The 25,142-nt window shown below is 45.9% G+C and overlaps 1 protein-coding gene across 4 annotated transcripts in view; it reads left to right on the top strand.

Annotated features, from left to right (window-relative positions):
* dip2a (disco-interacting protein 2 homolog A) overlaps positions 1-24,051 on the top strand; it is a 203,141-nt gene extending 179,090 nt beyond the window's left edge. For all 4 annotated transcript variants that reach the window (XM_079822075.1, XM_079822074.1, XM_079822077.1 and 1 more), the window contains 11 exons: positions 702-813; positions 3,697-3,806; positions 3,896-4,026; positions 4,105-4,273; positions 12,089-12,259; positions 16,221-16,282; positions 16,622-16,679; positions 18,879-18,953; positions 19,088-19,262; positions 19,435-19,558; positions 23,586-24,051. In XM_079822075.1, coding sequence (XP_079678201.1) covers positions 702-813; positions 3,697-3,806; positions 3,896-4,026; positions 4,105-4,273; positions 12,089-12,259; positions 16,221-16,282; positions 16,622-16,679; positions 18,879-18,953; positions 19,088-19,262; positions 19,435-19,558; positions 23,586-23,838 — 1,440 coding nt within the window. In that variant the 3' untranslated portion in view covers positions 23,839-24,051. The remainder of the gene's footprint in view (positions 1-701; positions 814-3,696; positions 3,807-3,895; positions 4,027-4,104; positions 4,274-12,088; positions 12,260-16,220; positions 16,283-16,621; positions 16,680-18,878; positions 18,954-19,087; positions 19,263-19,434; positions 19,559-23,585) is intronic.
* Positions 24,052-25,142: the final 1,091 nt, after the last annotated feature.

The raw sequence follows: 25,142 nt of genomic DNA, 5'->3' as shown, positions 1-25,142 counted from the left end.
TTATTAAAATTCTATATTTTCTACAAACATAATATATATAATATACATATAATATATAAAACATAATATATACAAACATTCTGTGACAAACATAATATATACAAACATTATATATATATATATATATATATATATATATATATTACATTTTTGTATAAATTAACAGGAATGTCTCATACTACTGTTCATTAATAATTCATGTTTCATATTAAATTAACACATATCAAGAGGTATTGCAAACATATGATGCCAGAAGTTACATAGTTGGGTTAAATATTATAGCTGTGAATGAGAGAATACATGAATTTTTTTTGTGTGTGTGTACATTTGCTCATAGCAAAAGAAAAACAACACAGTAGTGATTTCACAACTTTCAAAAAGAGGGAAAAAATAGAGTGAGATTAATAACGGCAGTGAAAAAAGAGAAATATGTTCATTTTTACCATCACTCCAATAGACGCTATTACTAAACACCCTCACAGCAGCGGTAACTTTTTTATTGTAATTTGATGCAAAAGTAATAAAATACAAAGTATTAGTGTTATAAATGTACATATATTTAAAAAAAAATTTAAATGCAAAAAACGTTGCAGGATTTACGATATTGATGACCGTTAAAACGCGTCATCACAGTCTGTGAAAGGGTCTATTAATAAAGTGTTATTTTGTCCTTTGTCTCTCCCGTTGTGTGTGTTTGACAGGTCAGTAAGTCCGTCTGTATTCTGACAACACAAGCAATAATGAAACTACTGAAATCCAAAGACGCAGCGGCTGCTGTGGACATTAAAGCCTGGCCGTTGATACTGGACACAGGTAAAGACATCACTTACACTGTTGTACTCTTGTATAATTGTAAACCATATATTAAAGAGCCCATATTAGGCCCTTTAACAAAGTCTTGCTGTTGTTTTTGGCTCTACTAGAGCAGGAGCCTGTGCCATGATGGTAGTTTAACAAACTCAGGGTTACAAGATTAGTTTCGAGTTGACAAAACCAAACCAATCTATTCAGGCTTTGTTGGTCCCATGATGCTGATCATCAGCTTTCTCATTGGCTTTGATCCCGAGTTTAGGAGTTTAGCTGTGACATCAGCAGTGAACAGCCAATCACACGATGCGGATCAGGGAAACTGAGATTCACTTCTCGCGAGAGAAGCAGTGATATTCATTTCTCTCTTCTTTCTTCTTCCTTTGTGAATTTGTTTAAATTCGTAATATTTTTCAATCATGTAATGTTCTGCAGACGTCACATAGCTCACGAAACAACAATGACAGCCCTTACGGATGCAGTGTTTATGAAACAAATATACAATTAACGTTAAATAAAAGGTATATCAGCTTCTCTTGCCGTATGCGCCATTTTTCCCCTCCGTTTCCCTCAAATAAGCAAGTAAGCATTACTAAATCATTACTGATTGTAAATGAGCCTCATACGGTCCGCCATGCTTTGTTTACATCTAGCTACCACAATTCCTAGCGCTCAGGCAGTTTGGCGTGACTTTGCCTGGAACGCTACAAAGTCGTGAGTCATGGTTTGAAGTCGTAACTTACGGGCTCAAAAACCTGCCGGGAACGCAGCAGCATTACTAACTAAACCAGGCCCGCCCCTTTATTCTGCGTATTAATTATTATAATGAGGAATATTGTGACGTGTTCATTTCCAGAAGAAATCTCAAGACTACAATGGAGTAGTGCTGTTTTTGGCGGCCTGTTTTAAATTTAGTTTTAGTCTAGTCTTAGTTTGAAGCTGTCATTTGAGTTTTTATTATTTTTAATCACGTTCAAGTTTCAGTCGACTAAATGAGCATTTTAGTCTTATTTTAGTCAGAATTATCCAAGACTATATTCGTCTAGTTTTAGTCAATGAAAATTGTATTTTAGTACGTTTTAGCCTAACCCATTTCAAACAAGGTTATCTTATTATATTATTGTTACCTTATAGACTCAGGCATACATCCATTCCAGACACGGAAGACGCTCTGATTGGAATTTACAACATAATTATTTTAACAACTAAACATGTTAGAAGTACACACACATACATTTTAATAAAATAAATTAAGGTTTGTGGTGTTTTTTCCTGTGATTTTATGGCCTCATTTCTCCCCATCTTTTTCCACAACACATTCCGTTTTCTTTTCCACTTCTGTGTAATGAAAGTTTTTCCAAATGTCGTTTCTTCGTTTTCTCCCTTTCTCTGTGTCAGACTTAACTTTGTTTGTTGTGGCTTACGCTAACTCACCGCAGCTGCATTTTCTAATTAATGCCGCAAGTGGGGCTTGAGGAAGTGACATCGCCTGCGTCTGCGCAGTGCGACCTGATGCAGCCCCTGAAGTGAGACACACAGAAATACTGCTGAATAATAATAATAACGCCACTAAACTAAGGCTGTGCAATATGGACAGAATAATCATATTGCGATTTTTTTTTAATGAATATTGCAATTGCGATTTTGGCAATTGTTTTTGCTTTTTCAAACATGCCAGTGCACAAGAAGTGCATAACATAACATTTCACAATGAAATAACATTATTAACAACAGTATTAATAGCTTGATATACACTACTGTAATAAACTGTCTTTAGAACAGACAACATAAAAAAAGAGGTTTACTAACCTAAATTCCAGTCTTAACAATTAATAAACTTCAAAACCGTTAAACTCATATGCGGCTCCATCGTTCAGCTGGACACATATCTGTGGTCGTGGCGTAGTAAATGTGTTTTTATGTTGTTGTTCACTAGTAACATTTGTTTCATTAAAAACAAATAAATACAGTACATTCTAAAATTGGTTGACAGATTATTTTTGACTGAATTACAGTTCTGAATATCATTTAATTATGTAGCTTTGGAATTATATTCATTGTAAAATGTGATAAATCTTAAATTAATTATTCATCATGCAAGTGGGTGGTAAAAAAAACTGAATATGAAATAAATATTTCCAGATAATTTTCAAAAATTAGCTTATTTTAGTCTGTGGTTTGAACATGAGTTTATTAGTATTACCTGGCAAAAAAAATAACAAAAGCAAATCAAAATGAGGTCTGAGTTTCACAAACAAAAACCGAAGACCGAAGACAAAATGAGGTCTGAGTTTCCCCATGATGCATATCATTCATTAATAGAGCTGAGTGAGCTCTGATTGGGTAACATCTTAAACATGCGCACAAGAACGTTGTAGTATTCTGAATTAAAATATAAATTAATTAATTAAATCGCAGTCTTGTATGGTTTAGAAATCGATTGTTTTGCGATTGCGATTAATTGCACAGCCCTAGACTAAACAAGACAAAATAACGTTATAAAATTTCGTCTCGTCTCAGTCAACAAAAATGAAGAGACATTTTAGCAAGGTTTTTATTTTGTAAACCACATCTAGTCTCATTTTTATTCGTCAACAATATTGCATTATACATTTAATCATAGCCATCGTCACATGACCAGCATTTACCTTGCGTCTCATCTCGTTTTCGTCACGTGATAAAGGTTCGTTGACGACGATATTTAGTCATAATTTTCAAAAGCGACGCTACAATGGAGGCGTTTCAGGAGTTCAGAAACACTGACACTGATATAGAGAAGAAATCCCGCTGGAGGGACGCTTTCATGCTCAAACGGCAACATCGCACACTAAAGAAGGTAAAAAGACACAATAGGTCCTCTTTAAATGAGGTTTATTGGTTCCATTTCAGATGATCTCCCAAGAAAGAGGATTCCTCAGATCTACAAACCTCCCACCCCAGAGATGCTCGCCTACCTGGACTTCAGTGTGTCTACCACAGGAATCCTGGCTGGGGTCAAGGTGAATCTTTCTAACCCGTCATCATCCACGGGGCTATAATATCACGCTGGTCTGAAAGTGGCATTTCTAACAGCATGTGTTTGTCGCAGATGTCCCATGCTGCCACCAGTGCCTTGTGTCGCTCCATTAAGCTGCAGTGTGAGCTGTACCCATCTCGACAGATCGCCATCTGCCTGGACCCCTACTGTGGCCTGGGCTTCGCCCTCTGGTGTCTCTGCAGGTGAGAGACGACACACTCGGACGTCACATGACGTCAGCATGAGGGTTACTGTAATGTTAATGGTGTTTGTGTTTGCAGTGTGTACTCAGGCCATCAGTCTATTCTGGTTCCTCCTCTGGAGCTGGAGACCAATGCGTCTCTGTGGCTGTCTGCGGTCAGTCAGCATAAAGTGCGAGTGACGTTCTGTTCGTATTCGGTGATGGAGATGTGTACCAAAGGCCTGGGCTCCCAGACGGAAGCTCTGCGGGTCAGTCTTGCTTACTTACTTACTTACACACTCTAAAGGTGCGGTTCACATTTACCGGTGTTCTGTGAAAGTTTGTGGACGAAATCCAGTCCTTTTAGTGTGAATCCCCATGCAGATTTCACTCATGTTCAAATTGGTCACGCTAATTCGTCATGCCGAGTAGCGTTGTAGTCAAGACCACCTAAACCTAAACCAAGACCGAGTCAAGACCAAGACCAGACCAACACTCCTTAAATTCATCTAAAAGAGCCATATCTACTGTCTGAGAAATGAATTATATTTAATGAATAAATACAATTAGAATAATAAGACACTATAGCGCAGTTACAATCAAATCACTAACAATAAAACTCATGGCACAGAAGCTGCATCTGAATTGGTACAATTACACCTGCATAAATAATGTTCAGATTAATTTAACATTAAAACATTAACAGTCACGGAATCCTTTATTCAACCAATTTGTTCAAAGCAGCTGATTCATTTAATAACGAAACGTTGCCAAATTAGCAAAGACACAGTTTAAAATGTAATTTTTTTATATTAACTTCTTGTTTATTTAACGTTTGTATAAATTAATATAATTTGCAAACAGCTCCCTTGCTCTTGTGATATTGCTTTATTATATTCTGTTATATATAAAAAAACTAAATCTCAGAAGTTTGTGGGTATTTACATTAATTTTGTGCATTTTTGAAACAATGCTGCATTGATTTTGAACCCGGCAGCACAGTAACAAAATAAATCACATTACAAAGAAGTTATTAATTGCATTTTAAGCTCTAAGTTTTACATCAAGTCACATTAATGATGTTAAATCAGACAATGCACCAGCAATTTAGTGATATCCTTGCAGTTGTGGTCTTGACTGGTCTTGAGATAAAATCCCGAGTCCTCCAAGTCCGAGACCAAGACAAGACCGAGGAGAAATGCAGTCGAGTCCGAGACAAGACCAAGACCTTCAAAAAATGGCCTTAAGACCGGTCTCAAGACCAAGACCGGTCTCGAGTACTACAACACTAATGCCGACCAACAGAAAGCTGCTTGGTTTGAAAGTGTTTTCATTATACACACAATGGACCTTTTTTGACCTGCGAAATTTTGCCAAACATTTAGTGTGACCGTACCTTTAGTCTACATAATGTAACATATAATCATATTTTGGTAGCACTTTATTTCACACTCCTGTTGTACATACTATGTGCTTATTCCAGTAATTACAATAACGTCCGGTTACGTATGTAACCCTCGTTCCCTGAGGAGGGAACGGAGACGTACGTTAGTGACTAACGAATGGGGGTTTCGCTTAGAAGCCAATCATCTTCATCGTATTCAACAGCGCCCAATGGCAGTGCCAATGCCATGGGCATGCGGAATTTGCATGCGTAACTCCGCCCCACCTCGTGGGTATATAAGGAAGTACGCTGCGAACATCGCATTATGTTACTGCTGCAGGAGCCAAGACTGAACTCCTCGCGTTCCAGGCAGCACAGCTGACGTGGCTAAGGAAACGTACGTCTCCGTTCCCTCCTCAGGGAACGAGGGTTACATACGTAACCGGACGTTCCCTTTCGTTCAGTCACTACGACGTACGTTAGTGACTAACGAATGGGGGAACCTGTAAAACAGCGCCACTCAGCTGTCGTCCAGTGCCCTGCGTAAGTGTGAGATCCCGCCACTTAAGGCCCTAGGACTCCCACTTATCACAGGATTACCAAGGTACACTGGGAAGCATATCCCAGTGAGGGAATGCCAAGGTGCCTACCGTAGGGAGGACTTAGAGAATACACATATGACCCGCTGAGGGTTGCATATGGAAGATCTCTAGGGTACCAGCCGAAGGTGGATTTTTAACCCTAGGGGTGGCAGGGACTTGCCAAGGGAAAGACACCTGCTCACTGAGGAGGCTTACGGTGGGAATACTCGTGTGGGGGTCGCCGGAGGGGAACCATGCACACGGAGCACCTGGCCGGACATGAGGGTCTGGGCTCGAAAGGGCAGACTGAACTGATGTCGGCGTCGACAGTGCTGGAGGAGCTCAGGGCTCTCGGGGAGCTCACCTGAGGAAAATATCGCACGTATCCAGTCATGGGAGTGGAATGGCGAGCAAGCGAAGACACCTGAGCGTGGTCCATTACCGGCCCCTCGGGGGGGCGAGTACAAAGTCGGACACTGGCTCCACTCGGAGATTGTAGAATCTGGCGAATGTGTTGGGTGTCGCCCAGCCTGCAGCTCTGCAGATGTCTGTTAGCGAGGCGCCATGCGCTAGAGCCCAAGAGGAGGCCACACTCCGAGTGGAGTGAGCCCTCACACCAAGGGGACATGGTCGACCTTGCTGCTGGTAAGCCAAAACAATGGTGTCCACCACCCAGTGAGACAACCTCTGCTTTGAGAGAGCACTTCCCTTCCGCTCTCCACCATAACAGACAAAGAGCTGGTCTGAGGTCCTGAAACACTGCGTCATGTCTACGTAGGCGCGGAGAGCGCGTACTGGACAGAGCAATGCCAAGGCTGGGTCTGCCTCCTCCAAAGGCAGCGCTTGCAGGTTCACCACCTGATCTCGGAACGGAGTGGTAGGAACCTTGGGCACATATCCGGGCCGGGGTCTCAGGATCACGTGAGAGTTAGCCGGCCCGAACTCAAGGCACGCTTCGTCAACCGAAAATTAAGCGAGGCCAATGCGGTCAGCAGAGCCGTCTTCATAGACAAGAACTTAATCTCGGCCGACCGCAAAGGCTCAAAGGGAGGCCTCTGCAGAGCACTTAAGACTACTGAGAGGTCCCAAGAGGGAACGAGAGGAGAGCGAGGAGGATTCAGTCTCCTCGCTCCCCTCAGGAACCTGATGACCAGGTCGTGCTGACTTACCTTTTTGTCTCCCAGGAGATCGTGGTAGGCAGATATTGCGGCCACGTACACTTTCAGGGTGGAGGGAGACAGCCTTCGCTCCACCCCCTCCTGGAGAAACGATAGCACGGACCCGATCGGGCATTTCCAGGGGTCTTCTTGGCGGGAAGAGCACCATGTGACGAAGAGGTTCCACTTCAACGCGTAGAGACGTCGTGTAGACTCAGCTCTAGCGGAAGTGATGGTAGCGACCACCGCAGGTGGAAGGCTACTCAAACCTGCCGTGTCCCGTCCAGAAGCCACACGTGGAGCTTCCAGAACGCTGGACGCGGGTGCCAAAAGGTGCCCCGTCTCTGAGTCAGAAGGTCTGGTCTCAGAGGGATAGGCCAGGGAGGGGCTGTCGCAAGGAGTAAGAGTTCTGGGAACCAGGTCTGGCCGTGCCAAAGCGGGGCGACCAAGACGACCTGCTCCTTGTCCTCCCTGATCTTGCACAGTACCCGTGCAAGAAGGCTCACTGGGGGAAACGCATACTTGCGTAGCCCGGACGGCCAGCTGTGCGCCAGTGCATCCGTGCCGAGGGTGCCCTCGGTCAGGGAATAATACAGGGAGCAATGGGAAGAGTCCTGGGAGGCAAACAGATCTACCTGTGCGTCGCCGAACCGTTCCCATATCAGCTGGATCGTCTGGGGGTGGAGTCTCCACTCTCCGGGGAGAGGCTGAAACCGTGACAGCTCGTCGGCTGCACAGTTCAGGTCTCCAGGGATGTGGACAGCACGAAGGGACCTCAGGCGCTTCTGACTCCACAAAACGAGATGGCGGGCGAGTTGAGACATACGGTGGGAGCGTAGACCGCCCTGGTGGTTGATGTACGCTACTACGGCCGTGTTGTCTGTCCTGACTAGCACATGTTGACCCTTCAGCAACGCTCGGAAGCGGTGCAGGGCGAACCGTACAGCCAGTAACTCGAGGCAATTGACATGCAGAAGGCGCTGGGGTCCTGTCCAGGAGCCCGCGGCTGCTTGTCCATTGCACATGGCACCCCAGCCCGTGGATGATGCATCTGTTGTCACAACAACATGCCTGGAAGCTCGTTCTAAGGACACTCCGGTCCGTAGAAACTTGAGGTTCGACCACGGGGTGAGTGTCTGTAAGCAGGCCCGAGTCACTAGTACCCGGAGCGTGCCAGACCGCCATGCCCATCTCGGGACTCGATCGCGTAGCCAGTGCTGAAGCGGTCTCATATGAAGCAATCCGAGCGGCGTTACCGCGGCTGCAGATGCCATATGCCCCAGGAGCCTCTGAAAATGTTTCAGTGGAACCGCACTCTGGCCCTCGACTTGTCGAAGGGCAGTCAGCAGAGACTGCGCGCGCTCGCTCGAAAGCTGCGCGCACATGGCGACCGAGTCGATATCCATACCGAGAAAAGAGATCCTCTGCGCGGGGCAAAGTTTGCTCTTCTCCCAGTTGACCCGAAGGCCCAGACGGGCTAGGTGATGGAGCACCAGATCTCTGTGTCCGCAAACCTGCTCTCGAGAGGGACCCAGTATGAGCCAGTCGTCGAGGTAGTTCAGGATGCGGACCCCGTGCTGCCGAAGGGGCGCAAGGGCTGCCTCGGCAATCTTCGTAAAGACGCGAGGGGACAGAGATAGCTCGAATGGTAGAACTGCGTACTGATATGCCCGCCCCTCGAAAGCAAACCGTAGGAACGGTCTGTGTCGAGGCAAAATGGAGACATGGAAGTAGGCGTCCTTCAGGTCGATCGCTGCAAACCAATCGTGTGGACGAACGCATTCGAAAAGGCGTTTCGCTGTCAACATCTTGAACGGAAACCGGTGAAGGTAACGGTTCAGGATGCGCAGGTCCAGGATTGGCCGTAGCCCACCGGTCTTTTTGGGTACAATGAAGTACGGGCTGTAAAACCCGCAATTCATCTCGGCTGGAGGGACAGGTTCGATCGCACCCTTCGCCAGTAGGGTGGCAATCTCCGCTCGCATGACGGGGGTGTTGGCCCCGATCATGGTGGAACGGACTCCCTGGAAGCAGGGAGGAACCCGTGCGAACTGAATCGCATAGCCGCGCCTGACGGTCCGCTCGACCCAGCGGGACAGCCCTGGAAGCTGAAGCCAGACATCCAGAAACTGCACCAGCGGGGTCATACGGTGTACAGACGTACCCGGTGTGGGCTTGCAGCGATGCAGCGTCACCGGCCCGGACATGGGAGGCTGTGGGGCGTCCCGGTGCGGGGGCACGGTTGACAGCTGCGTCCTGACAGAGGAGACCAGGGAAGGACCAGCGTTCCACTGGGGTCTGCTCTGCCAGGAGGCTGGCGACAGAGTGGGATGCGAGTGGCGGGACCCGTGGGTGGCGCGCACCGTCATCACCGGACTCTGTGGGCTCAGGGATGGGAGTGTTAATTCTTTCTTTGACCAACATAGGGTGCTGCTGACCCGGGGGCCAGCAGCTGAACAAAGGATTCTCCCCCGGCCCTCCACCGGGGGAAGGAGTGGTCCTGCTACCATCTCCTTGAAAGAATTTCCCATCCCTGAGCCGTCCGTCTCAGGAGCGCCGCTTGGCCTGGCGTTTAGCGGGGCGCGGGGCGGCCTGAGGGGACTTGGACGCCTTCCTACGGCTTCCTCCGCGACCCGGCCCGGGTGAAGGCTGCTGCTTGGACCGGGTGGGAGGGGCGGGAGCCTTAGGAGGGCGTCCTCGGCGTGGAGCAGACTGAGTTGACTGCGCCGGCGGCGGGGTGGAGGCAGCAGCTGGCCGCCGGGGCAGTACGTGCTTAATAGCCTCAGTCTGCTTCTGGGCGATTGAGAACTGTTGGGCGAAGTCCTCAACCGCCCCGCCGAAGAGGCCGGCCTGGGATATGGGGGCATCGAGGAACCGGGTTCGCTCGGTGTCCCGCATATCGGCCAGGTTCAGCCACAGGTGACGCTCCTGGACCACATTTGTGGACATCACTTGACCCAGGGAGCGTGCGGTCACCTTCGTCGCCCGGAGAGCGAGGTCGGTGGCGGCACGCAGCTCATTTAAGAGCCCCGGATCAACTCCACCCTCGTGCATGTCCTTGAGGATCCTGGCCTGGTAGAACTGGAGGATCGCCATGGCATGCAGCGAAGCGGCAGCCTGCCCCGCGGCTCTGTGCGATTTCGACACCAAGGTTGCTGTGAATCGACAGGCTTTGGAGGGGTGCTTAGGATCACCACGCCAGGTTGAAGCGCTCTGAGGACACAGTTGCATCGCAACAGAACGTTCAACTGGAGGGACCCCAGTGTACCCTTTAGCTGCCGCCCCATCGAGGACGGAGAAGGCGGAGGAAGTCAGTGAACGGTCGCGGGAAGACAACGGGGACTTCCAGGACCGCGTGAGTTCCTCATGCAGCTCGGGAAAGAAAGGTATTGAGGGCAAGGACTGACGGTTGTCAGCGCGAGCCCCCAAAAACCAATCATCGAGCCTTGAGCGTTCGGGACAGGGTGGAGGGTTCCACTCGATCCCTAAACTCGCGGCTGCCCGAGACAACATGGCTGTCAGCTCTGGATCTGACTCGGGCAATGCTGGCACGCCCGAGGGCGGCAGCACAGCCGAGTCATCATCTCCAGAGGACTCGAGCCCACCTTGTGATGCGGTGATCGACATCGCATCCTCCTCTGGAGCGCCAAATGAGATGCGCGGGGGGGCCGGAGCCGGCCCCGCGATCTGCATCTGAACACTCGCGGGTTGCAATGTGCAAGACGGGGGTGTGGCCCGAGGCATGAGCGTCGGGGCTTTGTTCCACACCGTAACCGTCAAGTCACCCTGACCACCAGCCGAAGTACTGGGCCTCTGGGACTCAGTAGATCGGGGTGTGGTAGAGGGGACTCTCACTTCAGTACGAAGGTCATGGAGTCTTGACCGCAACATTGCGATGGTCATGTTCCCGCAGTGAGAACATGACTCATCCGCGAACGCTGTCTGAGCATGCTGAAAGCCCAAACATATCAGACAGTGTTCGTGCCCATCAGAAGAGGAAAGCAACCGACCACACCCAGAAGTACACGGACGAGACATCCTGAAAAGGACGCGTCACGTGTAAGCTCTTTTATGAGAGGAAAGCCTCGCAGAGAACGCCGAAGCGCCCAGGGACCACACACCAGCTGTCAGCAGACCACTGCACAGATCAGCAAGCAGGAAGTATGATGATCACTGGAACGCGCCGTAACACCAACGCCTCTGGAAAGCTGCTCGTCTCGAAAGCTGTCGATGACTCAGATCAGGCTTGTAGGAGTGAAGAGATCCTCTTGGCTCCAAAGCAGAAACATAATGCGATGTTCGCAGCGTACTTCCTTATATACCCACGAGGTGGGGCGGAGTTACGCATGCAAATTCCGCATGCCCATGGCATTGGCACTGCCATTGGGCGCTGTTGAATACGATGAAGATGATTGGCTTCTAAGCGAAACCCCCATTCGTTAGTCACTAACGTACGTCGTAGTGACTGAACGAAAGGGAACTGGGTACTAACCCTGAACCTACCCCTAAATCTAACCTGAACCCCTGTAGTTGCCTTATATTACCCTCTACTTTCTTAGGTAAGTACACTGTAAGTACACGTACTGTAATATTAAGTACAACCCACATTTCATTATATTAAAGAAATTAATACTTTTTTTTAAGCAAGGATGCATTGAATTGATCAAAAATGACAGTAAAGACATTTATAATGTTACAAAAGATTCTATTTTAAATAAATGCTGTTCTTTTGACCTTTATGTTCACCTGAAAAGTATGTATTTCAATACCCAGTACTAATAATTGTATTGATTTATTCATCCAGGTTCTGTTTTTACTCTTTCTTGGACTATATTTCCAATCTCTGTGTATCAACATATTCTAGGACCTCCCGTTTAGCTTGCAATAGTTTTGGATGCATTTGTTAAAGGGCATAAATCAAGTTGCACGTGTGTTTGATTTGTACCATCTGTACGGCTGCAGTTACGGGGCGTGAATCTGTCGTGTGTGCGGACCTGTATGGTGGTGGCCGAGGAACGTCCTCGCATCGCTCTCACTCAGTCCTTCTCCAAGATCTTCAAAGACCTGGGGCTCTCGATGCGCGCCGTCAGCACCACCTTCGGCTGCAGGGTCAATGTGGCCATTTGTCTTCAGGTGAGGGACCAGTTCACCTGTTCTTATGTAGGCAGAAACCCTGACGTGTGCTTTGAAAAGAGTGTGAGTAACATTAAAACAAAATAGTGCATTCGTATAAATCTATTCACGCCAAATGCGAAAGTTTGCCCTGCAACAAAGCCAGTATTTTGTCTTCTTGTGTCCAGGATACTCTGAGATTGATGTCGAGCTGTTGATAGCACATCCATTACATTTTCGCTATGCATTGATCACAACACATACATTTGTGCTTTTGTTCAGATATGCTCAATTTCTCCAAAGTTATGCTTGGTGTTAAGGTGTAAAAACATGTTTTGTAATGCTGTTTGGGTGGCATCACTCTTGGTGTGAATAGGCCTTTATCTGTGGTTATTGTTTTTAAATGTTCTGTTTGACTGGCCTGGTTGCCTGTCTGTAACTGTATGTATATGTATCTGTTTGTGTATTAAATGTGCGCCTGTGTTTGTCTGCTGCCCCATGCGCTCTCATCAGCCCAACAGGCTGGGCAAGTTGGCAGAGCAGGTACTGTGACCCCGATGGGGAGCACAGGGGTGCTAGAGGGGCTTCAGGACGCTTGTAAAGGCTCTGCTTTTCATGTCTGTCTGTGTGTATAAATGCTCATGTGCATGACATAAGGCTTTGCTTCTAGTGTCTGAGTGACCAATGCTTTGGTATTACTTTTTATTATACATCATTTGTGCCAGCACTTTTTATTTCAGAAAATTAAGTATATATTAAATATAAATATGAAGTAATTGGGACACGCCTCCACATCCCTGAGTTCAGGTGTTCAATCCCTTCATGGCCACAGGTGTATAACTCAAGCTCTAGGCCTGCAGACGCTTCTACACACATCAGTGAGAGAATGGGCCACTCTCAGGAGTGTGTGTGTGTGTGTGTGTGTGTGTGTGTGTGTGTGTGTGTGTGTGTGTGTGTGTGTGTGTGTGTGTGTGTGTGTGTGTGTGTGTGTGTGTGTGTGTGTGTTCGCTTCTACACACATCAGTGAGAGAATGGGCCGCTCTCAGGAGCTCAGAGAACTCAAGCGTGATCGGCTGACACCTGTGCAATAAGTCCAAATATTATACTAAATATTCCACGCTCAACTGTTAGTGGTGTTATAACAAAGTGGAAGCGATTGGGAACAACACCACGTAAAATCACAGAGCGGGGTCAGCGCATGCTGAGGGTCACAGAGCGGGGTCAGCGCATGCTGAGGGTCACAGAAGTCGCCAACTTTCTGCAGAGTCAAGAGCTCCAGACCTCCAAACTCCTGTGTCCTTCAGATGAGCTCAAGATCAGTGTGTAGAGCTTCATGGAATGGGTTTCCATGGCTGAGCAGCTCATCCAAGCCTTACATCACAAGTGCAATGCAAAGCGTGGGATGCAGTGGGGTAAAGTGTGCCACCACTGGACTCTAGAGCAGTGAGACGTGTTCTCTGAGTGACCAATCACGCTTCTCTGTCTGACAATCCCATGGACGAGTCTGGGTTTGGCGGTTGCCAGGAGAACGGGACTGCATTGTGCCAAGTGTAAAGTTTGGTGGAGGGGGGATTATGGGGTGGGGTTGTTTTTCAGGGGTTGGGCTTGGCCCCTTAGTTCCAGTGAAAGGAACTCTTAATGCTTCACCAAGACATTTTGGACAATTTCATGCTCCCAACTTTGTGGGAACAGTTTGGGGACGGCCCCTTCCTGTCCCAGCATGACTGACCAGTGCACAAAGCGTCTCCATAAAGACATGATGAGTGAGTTTGGTGTGGAGGAACTGGACTGGCCTGCACAGAGTCCTGACCTCAACCCGATAGAACAGCTTTGGGATGAATTAGAGCGGAGACTGAGAGCCAGGCCTTCTCGTCCAACATCAGTGCCTGACCTCACTAATGCGCTTCTAGAAGAATCCCCATAAAAACACTCCTAAACCTTGAGGAAGAATCCCCATAAACACACTCCTAAACCTTGAGGAAGATTCCCCATAAACACACTCCTAAACCTTGAGGAAGAATCCCCATAAACACACTCCTAAACCTTGAGGAAGAATCCCCATAAACACACTCCTAAACCTTGAGGAAGAATCCCCATAAACACACTCCTAAACCTTGAGGAAGAATCCCCATAAACACACTCCTAAACCTTGAGGAAGATTCCCCATAAACACACTCCTAAACCTTGAGGAAGAATCCCCATAAACACACTCCTAAACCTTGAGGAAGAATCCCCATAAACACACTCCTAAACCTTGAGGAAAGCCTTCCCAGAAGAGCTGAAGCTGTTAGAGCGACTCCATAATAAACCCTACGGATTAAGAATGGGATGGCATTAAAGCTCATGTTCATCTAAAGACAGGCGTCCCAAAACTTTTGCAATATAGTGTACAACAAGTGGTCCAACCAGTTTTTTTATTCAATGTCTATATACTTGTTGGGACCACTCTAGATTAATATCTATTAAGTATTAATATGATTAATAGATATTATTTTGATACCATCCTGAGACCTGTTTTTTTATTTAGTATTTTTCGCCATTAAATTGTTTAGAAGATAAGAAACGAATAGTTCATAGGAATATTAATATATACTTTCAAAAGTATAAGTATTGGCACACACCTTTTAATTGTTGGATTCAGGTGTTTCAATCAGACTCTTTGCCACAGGTGTATCAAATCAAGCACCTATCCATGAAGTCTGCATTTGTGACTGTGCATCAGTGACAGATGTATTCATACGCCTGCTCTGCCTCTTCACAGCTGTTGTGCTTGGCTCTGCACTTGCTGTGTATCTACTGTAGGCTGTGCCAAAGCAATGCTTGCAGCCGTGCATATAGAGAAGAACTGCTTTTATAGGAGCTGTGTTTGCACTGCAGTGGTGACATTCATGACCCTGACCATTGTATCTGCTGTAATGCCTCATTCCACCCTATAATGATTTACAATAAGAGTATGATGTTTTACAAGAACTAAGGGAATATTTTTACAGTGTCTGATGTACCTGGCAGGAAAACATTTATATATTTAAAGGGATAGTCCACCCATAAAGGAAAATGTCCTCATTAATCCTCATGTCATGCCAAACCTGTATGGCCTGAGGAAAATGATAGAAGATATTTTGAAGAATGCTGGTAACCAAACCATTTCAGTTGCCAATGGAGGTCAATGTGAACTGAATCTGTTTGGTGACCAACATTCATGAAGAAAAGTCAAAGTTAGTAATGTCATGCGGGCAAGGAAAGGCCTAACCGATAACTATAACGATAACTATTTCAGCGTCCACACCAACGAACGATATCGCTCTGTTTATATTAAGCGCACAGTTTTTCTCTTAAAATTCGGGTGGCTGATTCTGATTGGCCGATTTGCTGCGAATGTTTTTATTGTTCATTCAACTGTAAAACATAATTCTGAGACTAATCCCTAGATCATTCTTCTGTGTCGTTATCGTTATAGTTGTGTTGTGGCATTCCCTATTCTCATAGAATTTGAACGATTATTAAATCTTTATATTTATAGTTATCATCTTTAGTGTGAACAGGCCTTAAAATTACATTTTCTGGTAAACTATCCCTTTAAAAAAATGATGACAAACTTCTCTCTGTTACTTACATACTGTATGTTATGAAGGTAAAGTGTGCAAGCCAACAGGTTACCCGAGCATTTCCCATCTAAACAGAAACACACCATTGGTTAAGTCAGTGTTTCTGTGTGGAACTGGTCTAACATACAAGGCTTGCCTTGATAGTGCCACAGAGTTACTAGTTTAACATGCAAATGGCTTATAGTTGTCTCTGCATATTAAGAAAAGTATATCAAAAAATTACACACTTTGCCTGTTAATCTTTCTGAGAAGGTCCTATGTGTCCTCGCATATTATGTCACGGCCGGAACGTGTGTTAGAGCCTGAAGGTGGAGCACAGACTCTGGTGGCAGATGTATTACATGCTTTGCAGTGATCGTGCTGTTGTTTGTTTCTAGGGCACCTCTGGGCCGGATCCCACCACTGTATATCTAGACATGAGGGCCCTGCGGCATGACAGGTGCTTCTGCTTTTCCTGATGCTTATATACCAGTGCCAACTAATGTGCAGTTACTTATTAACTATATGTAAATAAGTTTGATTCAAATTAGACTCTTAATTATAAAAGTTGGTCCCACTTTATATTTGGTGTCTTTAACTACTATGTACTTACAATAAAAATAATAATTGTTAAGTTCAATGTACTTATTATGTTGATGTTGTATTGTAAAACCCTTGCACTGCTATCAAGGTGGATTCGGGTAAGGTTAGGACAGGTGTGGTGGTATGGGTAGGTTTAAGGGTGGGTTATCTGAAAATATTATTGATCTCTCTCTCTCTCTCTTTTTACATTGCTCAGAGTTCGATTAGTCGAGAGAGGCTCACCACACAGTCTGCCACTGATGGAATCTGGGAAGGTGAGAAATATTCTTATTCTCACCAAGACTGCATTTATTTGATAGAACATACAGTAAAAGCTGATTTAATATGCTGATTTGATGCGATCAATGTCGAAAATATTTGTGCAAATTCATACTTATTGGAATAAGATGGGGTGTTTCGGATCATCAGACACCCTCACTTGGACGACCCAGCCAGGGGTGATCAATCTCCAGTTTGTGTCCAAGTGGCTCACTCTTCTTAATCCACAGCCACCTCAACGCTTTTTCGGCAGCTTTGATTGTTCTTGGTGGTTTTCCTCTTCTGCATCCCTCGGATGCCAAGAAGACTCAATGCCTGATGTAATGACTGCCTTGCAAAGCCCCTGCTGCCAAACTCAACGGGCCTTCCGACTATGTCTCCTACATCCCTCTACCATCTTAAGATATTTCCCCCTTTTACGCTCATGGGCCTCCTCCATCCGGTCTTCCCAGGGGACAGTGAGTTCCAACATAACCACTTGCTTAGAACAGTTAGATGTCAAGACCAAATCTGCCCTGAGTGATGTGATGCCTAAATCGACCTTCAACGGCCAGTCTTGAACTGAGGCTAGCAGCCCAGTTGAGGTTCTGCACTTCACCTGAGGTCTTTCTCCATCCCTGACGAAGTTGCTGTTGCCTTGTTGGAGGTTGATATCTAACTACTGCTTTCAGCACCTGCAACCTGTACCTCCCTTCTCTCAATGCTTTCGGGCAGCAGCTCAAGATGTGCTCCAGGGAACCTCTTCTCCGGGGTGTTGGCTAGACCCCAGAAAAACAAATTAGATGGGCATGGAAGGACATCATAGACTGACTGTCCAAGCTCCCTGCTTACACATAGCCACTGTCCTACTCCAACACCCCACTTCTAACTCTACACAGATCTCTCCCTGGACCAGCTGACATCTCTCTCTCCCCTGGGCTTTGTTTTAGTGAGGTCTTCTAATGCTACCCAACCCAACCCTTGTGTCTCAGCCTTTCTTCTGCCTAGGGTTAATTGTTAGAGTTAGGGTTGATATAAGTATGTACATGTACACCAATCAGGCATAACATTGTGACGTGATGATGATATTGTGTTGGTCCCCCTTTTGATGCCAAAACAGGCCTGACCCATCAAGGCATGGACTCCACTAGACCCCTGAAGGTGTGCTGTTGTATCTGGTACCAAGATGTTCGCAGCATATCCTTTAAGTCCTGTAAGTTGCGAGGTGGGGCCTCCATGGATCGGACTTGTTTGTTCAGCACATCCCACAGATGCTCGATTGGATTGAAATCTGGGGAAGTTGGAGGCCAAGTCAACACCTCAAACTCGTTGTGCTCCTCAAACCATTCCTGAACCATGTTTTCTTTGTGGCTGCTGAAAGAGCCGCCAGGGGAGACAGTTTCCATGAAAGGGTGTACATGGTCTGCAACAATGCTTAGGTATATGGATGGCAGGACCCAAGGTTTACCAGCAGAACATTGCCCAAAGCATCACACTGCCTCCGCCGGCTTGCCTTCTTCCCATAGTGCATCCTGGTGCCATGTGTTCCATACGCATGTGATGTAAAAGAACACGTGATCATCAGACCAGGCCACCTTCTTCCATTGCTCTGTGGTCCAGTTCTGATGCTCACGTGCCACTGTTGGTGCTTTGGGCGGTGGACAGGGGTCAGCATGGGCACCCTGACTGGTCAGCGGCTATGCCGCCCCATACACAACAAACTGCGATGCACTGTGTCTGACACCTTTCTATCAGAGCCAGCATTAACTTGAGCAGTTTGAGCTCCAGTAGCTCGTCTGTTTGATCGGACCACACTGGCCAGCCTTCGCTCCCCACGTGCATCAATGAGCCTTGGCCGCCCATGACCCTGTGGCCGGTTCACCACTGGTCCTTCCTGGGAGTACTTTTGATAGAGACTGACCTCTGCAGACCGGGAACACCCCACAAGAGCTGCAGTTCTGGAGATGCTCTGACCCAGTCGTCTAGCCGTCACAATTTGTCCCTTGTCAAACTCGCTCAAATCCTTACGCTTGCCCATTTTTCCTGCTTCTAACACATCAACTCTGAGGACAAAATGTTCACTTGCTGCCTAATATATCCCACCCACTAACAGGTGTCATGATGAAGAGATAATCAGTGTTATTCACTTCACCTGTCATAATGTTATGCATGATCGGTCTATATATATATTTCTTATCATATTTCTCAACACACAGATACTGCCTGGGGTGAAGGTTATAATTGCCAACACAGAGACCAAAGGACCTTTAGGAGATTCTCATCTGGGAGAAGTGAGTTTCAAATATTGTAACAAAATGCAGAGAAGGGCATGTGACATGTTACCAGAAGAGCCTGTTATAATATCTCTGTATTATGTATTGTCATGTGTACTGAGTTGATGCGACTGTATTTAAAAAAAAAACAGATCTGGGTGAGCAGCCCCCATAATGCCACAGGATACTATACGGTTTATGGTGAGGAGGCATTGCATGCGGACCACTTCAGCACCAGACTGAGCTTCGGTGACACACAGACGGTCTGGGCTCGCACCGGATACCTCGGCTTCCTGCGGCGCACAGAACTCACAGATGCCAGTGGAGGTACTGTATGCATGAGATGAAAACCAAACACAAAAACACACTAGTGTCCCTTTTCTATTTTCTATTTATTTAGTTTTAATACATTTTTTCTGTGTTCTCATATCTGTAATGATAGAAAGAACAATCAGTTGTGTCGTCCAATAAATCAATGATGTTTTGCATATTATTCCAGAGAGGCATGATGCCTTGTACGTGGTTGGATCTCTGGATGAGACTCTAGAACTGCGGGGAATGCGTTACCATCCCATTGATATTGAAACATCTGTGATAAGATCACACAAGAGCATTGCAGAGTGGTGAGCAATACTGTTGAAATGTTTTCCTTGTACCTCATAAATTTGGTTTAAATGGATAAACCTTTTGTGTAACACTCTTAAAATGACAACAAAGTGTATTTACTCAACTGTAATATAGACACTCCTTTTAACAATTGAACGAACATTAGATTATTTTCATTGTTTAGTTCATCCATGACACTAGTTTAAAAATACTATGCTTAGCTCTATAAAGCCTACTGTATCATACCTGATCCACAAATTGAATCTAAGGCCTCTAAATGATCAACATGATCAAAACTGTTGAAAAACTTGTCACACACAATCTACTACATGCTTTCTGTCATCTGATGGAAAGTTTAGACCTTTATAGCATGTAAATGTCTTTTAGTATAATTGTACAATTGTCCACCTTCAACTCATGCTTCACGTGTCTTTCTGCTGTGAAATCTTTACTGAGTAATCATAATAACTTTGAAATTGTTAGTAATATTTCGAGATGAACTCTGGACTGAAGCAAGTTGAATGACCGATTCGCCTGAGACCATCAATCATAGTTAATTTGGTACGAGGGAAGAGTTCTTCAATGAGTGTTGGTGTGACGGGATGTTCAGCAGTGCCATTTAAGCAATGAACCATCCAAGGCCTCTTTCCTGAAAGAGCAAAAGCACCCATTGTGCAGCTACCTGTTTCCCCTGTGCGCTTCAGCACTTAAAAGAGCATTTTCCAGTAAGAGAGCAAATACGGGTGTGACGTTGCGTCTTTTTAAAGATGTCATTCCACCCATGTGTTTCTGGATGCGGTCGTTTCCTGGCCCCATCTGACAGTCACAATCACTGCCTCACATCTCTGGGCCGTAAGCACACTGATGTAACGTTCGTGGATGAGTAATGTACCCACTACTGGAGGATGACCACCCCCTACTGCTGCTTCCACCCCGCTGAGGCCCATCCCAGCCCCCACCAGGCCCTCTGCTTGTCAAGAGATGGTGAACGCACCACTCCTTCCCCCAGAGGAGGGCCGGGTGGAGAATCTTTTGTTTCGTCAAATTTCTGTTCCGCCACTGACCTCATGGTCAGCGGTACCCAAATTTTCAATAAAAGAGCAGTTTCGTCAATCTCTGGGTCACCAGAGGAGTCAGTTGATAGTGAGCGACACTATTCCTTGCCACTCTCATCCCCCTCTTCTATCACGAGCAGGCAGGAGTCCGCGGTTAGAGGACACAACTCCTACTCACTTGTCTCCTGCCATTCCCTCATGGGAACTGTGGAGCAGAACTGTTACATCACACACTCGGCCCCCACTCCGGGACGCTATGCCTTTTGGGTTGGGCCCCTGTGCTCCACCTTGCTGCCCCACTTCGGGTATGTCTGTAGTCCCATTGGTTCCCCTTGTATGGTGTCTCGCTGGCTCACTCGGGCGATAAGACTTGGCTATTCGATTCAGTTTGCCCAGCAAAATAATCTTAATTCAAACAGAAAACAAGATTATTTTGCATACCCCATTGGCCAATTTTTTTTGCCTATTTTATGCTTTAATTTTATTTTTAAATTGTCTCGACCCTATCTTGACACAGTTCCTATGCTGTATTATGCTTGAGGAGCAGGCATATCAGTACAAACCCATTTGTGCTGTCCCTGTCACCCCATGTTTTGATGTAAGTCGCAGAGGCTGCCTTTGCCCCGCTAAGGGAGGTGAGTGTTCACATCCTCAACTAATCTTGACCCATCCTGGCCCACTCACGAGTTCAGTTATGCGAATACAGGGATCTGGTGCTCAAACACCTCAGCCTGCTGGGGCTTCGGGTCAACTGGGAAAATAGTAAACTCTCCCTGTGCAGATAATCTCTTTTCTTGGTATGGAGTTGGACTTGGTCAACATGATGGCGCATCTCACGAGCGAGAGTGTCCAGTCAGTGCTGAACTGCTTGAATTTGTTTAAGGGCAGGACAGCAGTTCCACTGAAACTATTTCAGAGGCTCTTGGGACATTTGGCATCCGCAGCTGCAGTCACACCGCTCGGATTGCTTCGTATGAGACCAAGATGGGCATGGCACCATGGCATGGCACACACCGGGTGGTAATCACACCGGTCTTTCGCCGAGCTTTCAGCCTACGGTCAGACCTTGCTTTTCCCTGTCTCAACAGATGCCTCCACAATGGGCTGGGGTGATGTATGTAACTGGCATGCAGCCTCAGTCAGTTGATTTAACGACGAAGCTTGCCTGGAATTCGGGCCAGATGACTCTCGCGTAATCCTGAGACCCGGCCTGGATATGTGCCCAAAATTCCCACCACTCCTTTCAGGGACCAGGTGGTTAGGACTGCAAGCACTGCCCCCGGAGAAGGCAGACCCAGCCCTTGTGTTGCTGTGCCCTGCATGTTTACGTGGACTGCACGCAGAGCTTCAGAACCTCAGAACAGCTCTTTGTCTGCTTTGGAGGCCAGTAGAATGGGAAGGCTGTCCAAACACTGGTTGGCCTGCTGGATAGTGGATGCCATCATCTTGGTGTACCATCCTCAAGGCGAGCCATGCCCCTTTGGGGTGAGACCTCTCTCCACTCTGATTGTTGCCTCTTCCTGGGCATTGGTCTCTTTTTGGGCACATATCCGCTGCCTTTCTTGCAGACATCTGCAGAGCTGCGGGCTGGGCGACATCTAACACATTTGTAAAATTTTACTATCTCCAAGTAGAGCTGGTTTCTTTTCATTTGTTGCAAACAGGTAATATACGGGAAGACTAGCTCTGAGTTTAGCTTGCAGCGCCATTCCCCTTCCATGGGGGATATGAGCTTCTATTTGCTCCCCAGGTAAGTTCCCCATTTGGCGAACCCTGGATGGAGTACCTCCACCACCCGGTTGGTCAGTCCCTGTACAAGATGAGATGCCCATATGTTGTGATTCTTTCTCGGTAATCCCATATATGTGTTATTTCATGGCACGGTTTCCCTGTTGGCAAGCCCATGTCTTTCCCTGGGCAGATTCTACTTTGCCCATATCTGTACTGGTATTGATTCCATCCCTGTCAAGGCAGGATCTACCACAGAGATCTTCCATATGTTGTACTGCCCTGGGGGGCAGTTCTTATGTGTAACTCCACGTTACCTCCCTACGGACAGGATGTGGTCTCTGTAGCATCCCTTTCCGTCTGCACAAGGCACGCTTCCCCAATGTTATCCAACTAGTCGAGGCTGTATGGAGGGTAAGAAAGGAACAGCAGCGATCAACATCCCCCTTGAAAATGTCCTTTCTGCTTGTGACTAGGCACTGGGAAGGTGCACCTGTTGTGGCGCTTTCTATAGAGGTACCAATTTGTCAGTCTGTTCTGACTTAACATCGACCATGACTGACTGAGGGAATGTCTCGGTTATATCCTGTTGCCACAACCCCTGTATCTAAACGGCCCCGTCTCGGCTCCTTAGCAGACAACTTAATGTGCCAGTTTTGCACACTATCTTATATAACTGGATGTATGGGGAGTGGCTTGTGATGCAGATCTCACTCGCCAATGTGCATTGGCTTGTTTTGTTACCACTCAAAGGTGATTGGACTCTCAGGGAAGGTCCCATTTCATCAGTCTGTTCTGACATGACATGTTTTCAGACACTTAATTAAATGATAATTGCAATACATTTTGTTTAAATTTATATTAAATGCAAATAGCTTAGATTAGGAATATATATATAAATATATAAATAATTTCATGATCACGTCTGTTGTCTTTGAAATACTTTCTGTGATAATCGACCACATGCCACAAATATTGTTGATCAAGTTTCATTTAACTGCAAGCATTCTTTTAAGTCTTCCTGAAGATTAAATCCTCAGTATAAATATTTTTCTGTATAAAATTTTTTGTTCCATTGGTAGGGTTAATTCAGGTTGATTGGGACACTTTTTCCATCTCAATGGCAAAAAGTGTCCCAATCACCCTGAATTCACCCCTATATTTTGTATTTGATAAATGTTTTCTCCTGGAGCCATGTTTTACAGTGTATATAATCTGCTTTTCCTACTTAATGAAATACACCTTCTCAATATCTCCTCAGTGCTGTGTTCACATGGACTAATCTACTGGTGGTGGTCGTGGAGCTTGAGGGGTCAGAACAGGAAGCCCTGGATCTTGTTGCCCTGGTGACCAATGTAGTTCTGGAAGAGCACTATCTCATAGTAGGGGTTGTTGTGGTAGTGGACCCTGGAGTCATTCCTATCAATTCCAGAGGGGAGAAGCAGCGAATGCACTTGCGGGACGGCTTCCTCGCCGACCAGCTGGATCCTATATACGTGGCCTACAACATGTGAGAATGTGTAATGTGGAGGAGGAACCAGATGCCAGAAAACTCTGCATATGCAAATTTACAAAGGAAGCGTTAGAGGGAAGTTTGGACAGCCTTGCCTCTTCCTCCACAAACATGAAGAGTCCTTGATGGAGCTATGCAGTTTATTTTTTATATCAAACTGTCAGAATGCCTTGAAAATAAAACTCTGATTCAGTGGTCAGGGCAAATAACTTGATTTCATCTCCTGTTTTCTTGTGCGACACACTTGAGTTCAGTTCTTATTCAAGCACACTCACTCTGCACATATGACACATGCGTGTTGAATGTTCCCTGTGTGTGAGGAGGACCGGCCCAAATGGGCAGACGAGTGCCTGATGTCAAAAGTAGGATCCAGATTCCAGGACCATTGGATTTTCAAGGGCATGTGAAAATGTGTAATGCATTTCATTTCACAGAATTACTGTTGTAGCTGTAAAAAATGCACAAATCCAAGTTTTGTTTGGTTTGTTCTTTTTACACCAACACACAAATCTTTGATAAATGTTTTATCCGGAGACCGAATGGCAATAAGGAAATGGATATCTGAGTCTTTGTTTGCAAGAAAGCAGTACTGAGGCTGTGTTGTGGATATGCTGCTCCATGAATTCACAAGTTTATGCATTCCCAGTTAGTGTTTCAACATGGGCCTTAAATATGTGCCTGTGGATTGTTTGTAATTTGTATTTAATTTTTTCTCCATTTCATTAAAATGTGTGAGGTTTTAGACTGTGCAGGATAGGAATCAGGGTAATAACAGTGAATAGATGAAGAGTCTTATTCAGGTAACCAAGTCCCAATCTGAAAAATATTTCTGCTCAAATTTACATTATTTACAGCAGTTGTCATTTCAAGTTATTTTACTGTATGACCATTCATCTTATATTCCTAAGTTGACATTTTTAGTCTCCTACATATTACCGATTGAAAAGAAAGTATCACTTTCCCTTAATTCATTAAAACATACCTAACAGATGGGACCGGTATTTCAGGAAAAACTGACCACTGCAGGTGAGGGCTTTTAATTCTTCTTTTCATTACTGTGTTAAAGAGTGATAATTGCTTGTATTTTCAAACGCACTCTGTACACCGCATTGGCCAGCACTGTATAGACCACTTCTAGCAATGCTTGCTTTCTTTTATTGTGTTCATTACGTAAAGGACAGGCAGTACGCCTGCTGTAATTATGTACAGAATTTGTGTAATAAGTTATTACTGGGACACCAGAAACATATGAATACTTTTGGCATGGTTTTTGCAGTGGCATGGAGGAAACCAGTTGCTGCTCAA

The sequence above is a fragment of the Gobio gobio genome (genome assembly GCF_949357685.1).
Source record: "Gobio gobio genome assembly, chromosome: 7".
Taxonomy (NCBI): Eukaryota; Metazoa; Chordata; class Actinopteri; order Cypriniformes; family Gobionidae; genus Gobio; species Gobio gobio.
The sequence above is the reverse complement of the archived record's forward strand: the minus strand, read 5'-3'. Positions and strand labels throughout refer to the sequence as shown.